The sequence below is a fragment of the Octodon degus genome, unplaced genomic scaffold (genome assembly GCF_000260255.1).
Source record: "Octodon degus isolate 3935 unplaced genomic scaffold, OctDeg1.0 scaffold00050, whole genome shotgun sequence".
Classification (NCBI taxonomy): Eukaryota; Metazoa; Chordata; class Mammalia; order Rodentia; family Octodontidae; genus Octodon; species Octodon degus.
This window is the reverse complement of record NW_004524626.1, coordinates 13,697,279-13,703,462: the sequence shown is the minus strand read 5'-3', so window position 1 is coordinate 13,703,462 and position 6,184 is coordinate 13,697,279. Positions and strand designations below refer to the sequence as shown.

The window sequence follows — 6,184 nt, the reverse complement described above, 5'->3', positions numbered from 1 at the left end:
TTTGCAGAAAACAGTTTATTTGAATTATAAATCCATATTTTATCACACAAATAGTTTGCAGAAAACAGTTTATTTTAATTATAAATCCATATTTTATCACACAAATAGTTGTATTAGATGTGAAATATGGAGATAATCCAGAAAAATAAACAAATAACTTCAAATATTTACGAAGGGTGCTAAGAAAGAGGAAATTCACTTAGGTGCATAAATTCAAAGAAGAAATGAAAATAACTTAGAAGATGTAAAAATAGACTTCTGCTAAACTAAAGAAAGTTTGAATAATTATAAATACTTGAAATGGAAATGATCTACAACTTGCCTAAGTGAATCACTGTACTGTGAGTCTCTCCTGAAAGGCAGGGGACAAGCATCCAAGTATGATTTTTGGCGTGGTATTTACTGAGGTGACAGCTGTTTGTGTTGCCAACATAGCTTGTGTTTTTTCTTAAGTAGGAAATCCAGTGACATGGAAAGAGAAAACTATACGAGTGCATCACAGTTCCTCCTTCTTGGCCTCTCAGCAGATCCAGACCAGCAGCCCATCATCTTTGGTCTGTTCCTGTCCATGTACCTGGTTGCAGTGCTCGGGAACCTGCTCATCATCCTAGCTGTTGTCTCTGACTCCCACCTCCACACCCCCATGTACTTTTTCCTCTCTGACCTGTCCTTCGTGGACATCTGTTTTATCTCTACCACAGTCCCAAAGATGCTGGTAAACATACAGATACAATACAAGGACATCTCCTACAGACAGTGCCTCACTCAGGTATATTTTTTTACACTTTGTGCTCAGATGAATACTTTCCTCCTTGCAGTGATGGCCTACGACCGCTATATAGCCATCTGCCATCCCCTGAAATACACAGTTATCATGAACCATTGGCTTTGTGGCTTCCTGATTCTCATGTCTTGCTTCCTGAATTTCTGGATCTCCCTAACTCACATTCTACTTGTGAAGAGACTGAGCTTCCACAAGGTCACAGAAATCCCACATTTCTTCTGTGAACTGGCTCAGCTTCTCAAGGTGGCCAGCTCAGATACCCACATCAATAACATCTTTTTGTATTTGTCAACTACCTTCCTGGGTGTGTTTCCTGTCAGTGGGATCTTTTTCTCTTACACTCGAATAGTCACCTCCTTAATGAAAATATCCAGTACAGGAGGCAAGTATAAAGCATTTTCCACCTGTGGATCTCACCTCTGTGTGGTCTCCTTGTTCTATGGAACAGCACTTGGAGTTTACCTCAGTTCTACAGGGACCCATTCTTCCCAAGAAAGTTCTGTTGCCTCTGTTATGTACACTGTGGTGACCCCCATGCTGAACCCCTACATCTATAGCCTGAGGAACAAGGATGTGAAGGGCGCCCTGGGCAGGCTTCTAAGCAAAGCACATTTTCCCTCATGGATGACTGACCTCAGAACTAAGTAAACATTTCTTCCCTAAATTAAGTGCTCACACTTTCACTATTCTAATTTCTTTCCTAAGATATGTTTCTTCTCTCTTTTCTGCCCAAAGTAACTAGAAATTTCCTTATGTATACATAGTGATTAATAATATTGTGAATGCTTCAACTAAAATTTACTACAGTAAATGACATTGCCCTAATCGTAGTCAAACACTCCCTCATGCTTGAAGCACATTTATTCCATCCTTCTTACCTTCTTCTGATGCAGTTCTAGAAGTAAACTTTTATGGTTTTTAGTGGCACTGTCCTGACTGCCTTGATGTGTTGGCGACCGAGACTGGGCTTGGTGGCATGCGTCTGTAATCCCAGCACTGGGAAGGCAGAAAACAGGAGAATCACTGTGAATCTGATTTATGTAGTGAGACCATGTAAACCTTATCCTAAATGCATAAAAAGTCAAGATGTGCATCTCTTCTGGTCATTTTCACTCCAGGAAATAAACAGAAGTGGCACAGTGTCAAATCTTGTGAGTAATTCAATGGTTTTCCATTGGATTGCACTGAGCAGCAGAATTTACTTTATTTTATCAAGCTGCATAATCACACAGAATTTGTATTCCTTTTTAAATGTGTGTTATTCACTTAGTGTAGTTAAGAGTGCATTTCATTTAGTTTTCATACTCAAGATTGAGTCAACTCAGGCTGAGATAAGGTTTAAGATCTAGCTTTGGTGTAATAGTAAATATTCTGGCCTTATTATGCACTGTGAATCAAACTTAGGGTTTGTTTAGAACCTGCAATGTGAATGCCATCATGTGAGTCCTTGGCAACAGAAACATTGATTCTAATCTGCTACCTTCTTGTTATCAGAAATAAAATATTTTCCCCTCATAAAGGTCACTGTTGACAGGATAAATTACATGTTCTGTTCTCTCTTCATAGAATGCTTCTGTGTTGTTATTTCTATCTCAACTCCTCAGATGAACAATGACACATCATACTTTTCAGTGTCTTCTTAGCGGTGTTTGTGACAGATTTTTAAGTTAACCTCTTGGGTTCTCCTTTACACACTATTACTGTCTTTAAATTTAAGTAATTTAAAGATGTGACAACTACTTTTTGATTTTCTGTTATCCTTCTCAACTTCTTAATCTTTCCTGTTCTGATAAGTTTATTGAGAATAGAATCACGTCTTTATCACCATTTGTAGATTTCTTCCTTTCTTGAGGATATTTCCCCCTTATCATGTAATTGTTTCTTACACTGTTCCTTCCATTCTGAAAATCTTGACATTAAGTAAGAATTATAAACCCTCTTTCTATGTCTCGCCTATCAGTTGTTTGCTTATCTTATGGTGTAAGATTTGTATTGCCTTAATTGTACCACATTGTCCAAGAAATAGTGAATTGGTCTTCATGAGGTACACTGTGGCCTTCCCTAGGGTGAATCTCTCCATCTCCAGCCTGAATAACAGAAATACTAAATGTACCCCAGATAAACTCTACAACTAGACACTGGTTTCAGGAAAAAATTTTGCAATTTAGGTTAGAAAATGTAGTAAAAGTGAAAATAAAATTTACATTCCTTCCAACAGTAGAGAAGAGTTCCTTTTTCCCGGCAGCCTCTCCAGTATTTGTTATTAGTTGATTTCTTTACGATATCTATTCTTTCTGGGGTGAGATAGTATCTCAATGTTGTTTTAATTTGCCTTTCTTGCATGGCCAGTGATGTGGATTATATTTTCATGTATTTATTTGCCTCTTGCAGTTCTTCCTCTGAGAAGTGTCTAGTCATTTCAGATGCCAATTTGTGGATTGTGTCTTTAAATTTTGGGGCCCTAATTTTTTTGTAGCTCTTTCTATATTCTAGATAGGAGACATTTTGTTAATTAGCTATTGTTATTATGAAAATCTGTAACATATATATTGTATGTTACCCTGTTTCTTTGTTTGTTTTTTTTTTGTTCTTGCTTTTATTTTTACTTTTCAAAATAAAACAAGATAAAATTCCAAAAAAATCTAAACATATATTATGCCTCTTGGTCTCATTACCTTTGCAGTATGATAGTTTCAGTTCTTCATTATGACTCATGGTAGAGTGGAGACATCCAGATCTAGAAGAAGGAAAGATGGTAAGATCTTAAAATGGGTGAAACCATTCAGTTTGGGAAAGGGAAAAATGTGGGAATGGAGGGCACTGCTGGCTGTGCAACAAGGTGAATGGATTTTGTCAATGAAGTTTGCAAGTAAAATGAAAAAAGAAAGATAATTGTGGTGGATTTTTTCACAATGAGCAATACAAACAAAATACAGATCGATATTTCTAAACAACAGCCAGAGGCAGAAAAACCAGCATTTCATATTTTTTCCTCACAATATAAGCTATACAAAGTCAAACTTTCAGGAAACATTCATTTTCCTCTTCCTAAAATAAGATCATGCTTAGAGATTTGAATAACATACACCAATTTGTTTACTTTTATTTTCTTAAGAGAGTACAAATTAGAATTAAAACAGAAAAAATTACAAACAAAAAGATTACAATTTTCCCAGTTACCAGTGGAAATATATATTTTCACTTAACAAAGTAACATGAATTTTACAGCATTTGTTGCAATACATAGCATTGTGTTCCAACCAGTCATTCATATTACCAGATATATGCACATAAAATTAGAATGAAAAAAGAAAAAAATGTAGAAAAAATTAAGAAGACAAAGAAGAGAAACAATTGAAAAAAAAAGAGACAAAACAAATGAAAGCATTAACTGCTTCCTTCCATAGACCAGCAGAAATGCAGAGGATCTCACTGTTGTTTTAATGTGCACTTCTTGAATGAACAACGATGTTAAAAGAATGGCTATCATCAAGAAATCAGCCAATAACAAATGTTGGTGACGCTCTGGGCAAAAAGAAAATCTCTGCTGTTGGTGGAAATGTAGACTGGCGCAGCCACTGTGGAAATTAACGTGGCAATTCCTCAAAACCTAGGATTATTTTACATGTAAGTGTGGTCTCTAGTTCTATCTATCTATCTATGAAAGTATCAAGTTTACCCTTTTTATAACTGATTAAATGCCTCTGCATAAAAATACTACATCTTTTTTTTATCCATGCCTCAGTTTATGGGTATTGGGATTGTTTCCAAAGTTTAGCTGTGACAAACTGCACTGCTAAAAACATGGGTGAGTATATATCACAGTGGTGTGTCTGAGAAACTAATTTGAAGACAGCAATATGTACTGCAACAAACAGGGTTGAATTCCTGTCATTTGGTTTAGTGAAATTTTGCATCATTTATAATGTTGTTGATGTTGTTATTATTATCTATTTAGTACAGGGTGGGTCTACAGAGTCTCACTACAAACATCCAACCTGTAGTGATCCTCCTGTTTTCAGCCTTCCAAGCACTGAGATTACAAGTGCGTGCCACCACGCCCAGGCTCAGTCGCTATCTCAGTGTGCCCCCAGGGACAGGCTTGGGAAGGCATGCCAGGGATCAAACCCTGGTCACTGAGCCTGCCTAAGCAAATGCTTTAATCCTGTGAGCTATCTGGGAGGCCCGTGTTTATTATTATTATTATTATTAGTAGTAGTAGTAGTAGTAGTAGTAGAGTACTATTTTTATTATATATATATAAAAATGATTAAAGGTTAAAATTTAACCTGCAGGGTATTTTCCCTAAAGAATTGAAATCATACCACAGTGATATATGTGTACTCATGTTTACAGCAGCACAATTTGTCACAGCTAAATCTTGGAAACAACCCAAAAGCCCATCAACCAAGGAATGAACAAAAATGATGTGGTATTTTTATACATTAGGGATTACTCAGCTATCAAGAGAAAGATTCTCCAGGCTTTTACAAATAAATGGACGCAACTAAAGACCATACTCACAAGGAAAATACATCAGACTCATATGTGCAGACATTGTATTCATTTCCTAGTGTAAGAAATTGAAAGAATAAAATAAAATCCAAAAGGTACTCTAGATATTATGAAAGGGAAAGAAGAAGACTACTCTAAAGGAAAAAAAACAACAACTTGGATCAAGGAAAGCAGAAAAAGAAAGAACAAAGGGAAAAATATGTACGATAGCTAACTGTACTACTATTTTCTATTGATTTACTGAAAGGAACAGTTACTGCTTATTTGACCAATTTTTCATGCACATATCTGGTATTTTGAACAACTACTTCGAAGATAATAATATACAATATAACAATCATTATTAATTTTCTATCATCTTTTCAAATATTGTATTATTTCAATGTTTTAAATATATTTGTTGGAGTGTGTGGAGAGCTTCCTGCTACCCTGTGCCGGCTGGACCAGTCCCAGCCCAGGCGCAGCGTGGGCTGGACCCTCTGCCGCCCCCTTGGGCCAGCCCCCACCACTCCGCCTTACGTCCCCACCCCTCCAGCCAAGAGTAGGAATTTCTGCCGACTTCCAGGAACCCCCAGACCCAGTCATAGCCCAGGTCCGGTGAGTGTGTGTAGAGCTTCCTGCTACCCTGCGCCAGCGGGACCAGTCCCAGCCCAGGCACAGCATGGGCCGGACCCCCTCCCGCCCCCTCCGGCCGCCTCTCACCACTCCGCCATACATCCCTACCCCTCCCGCCGAGTAGGAATTTCTGCCCACTTCCTGGAAACCCCAGACCCAGTCCTAGCCCAGGTCCGGTGAGTGTGTGGAGAGCTTCCTGCTACACTGTGGGGCGGGACCAGTCCGAGCCCAGGCGCAGGCCGCCCCCACCTCTCCACCTTACCTGCCCCA

The 6,184-nt window shown here is 38.2% G+C and overlaps 2 protein-coding genes across 2 annotated transcripts in view; both read left to right on the top strand.

Annotated features, from left to right (window-relative positions):
• LOC101563650 (zinc finger protein 699) overlaps nucleotides 1–6,184 on the top strand; it is a 959,136-nt gene that overhangs the window by 100,940 nt on the left and 852,012 nt on the right. The gene's annotated exons all lie outside the window — the stretch shown is intronic.
• LOC101572803 (olfactory receptor 7D4-like) lies at nucleotides 461–1,432 on the top strand. The gene has a single exon (XM_004633034.3). The coding sequence runs from the start codon at nucleotides 470–472 to the stop codon at nucleotides 1,430–1,432; it is 963 nt and encodes a 320-aa protein (XP_004633091.1). The 5' UTR covers nucleotides 461–469.

What these genes read in the sequence shown, in the direction of transcription:
- LOC101572803 (XM_004633034.3), top strand. Translation starts at nt 470, where the DNA reads ATGGAAAGAGAAAACTATACGAGTGCATCACAGTTCCTCCTTCTTGGC.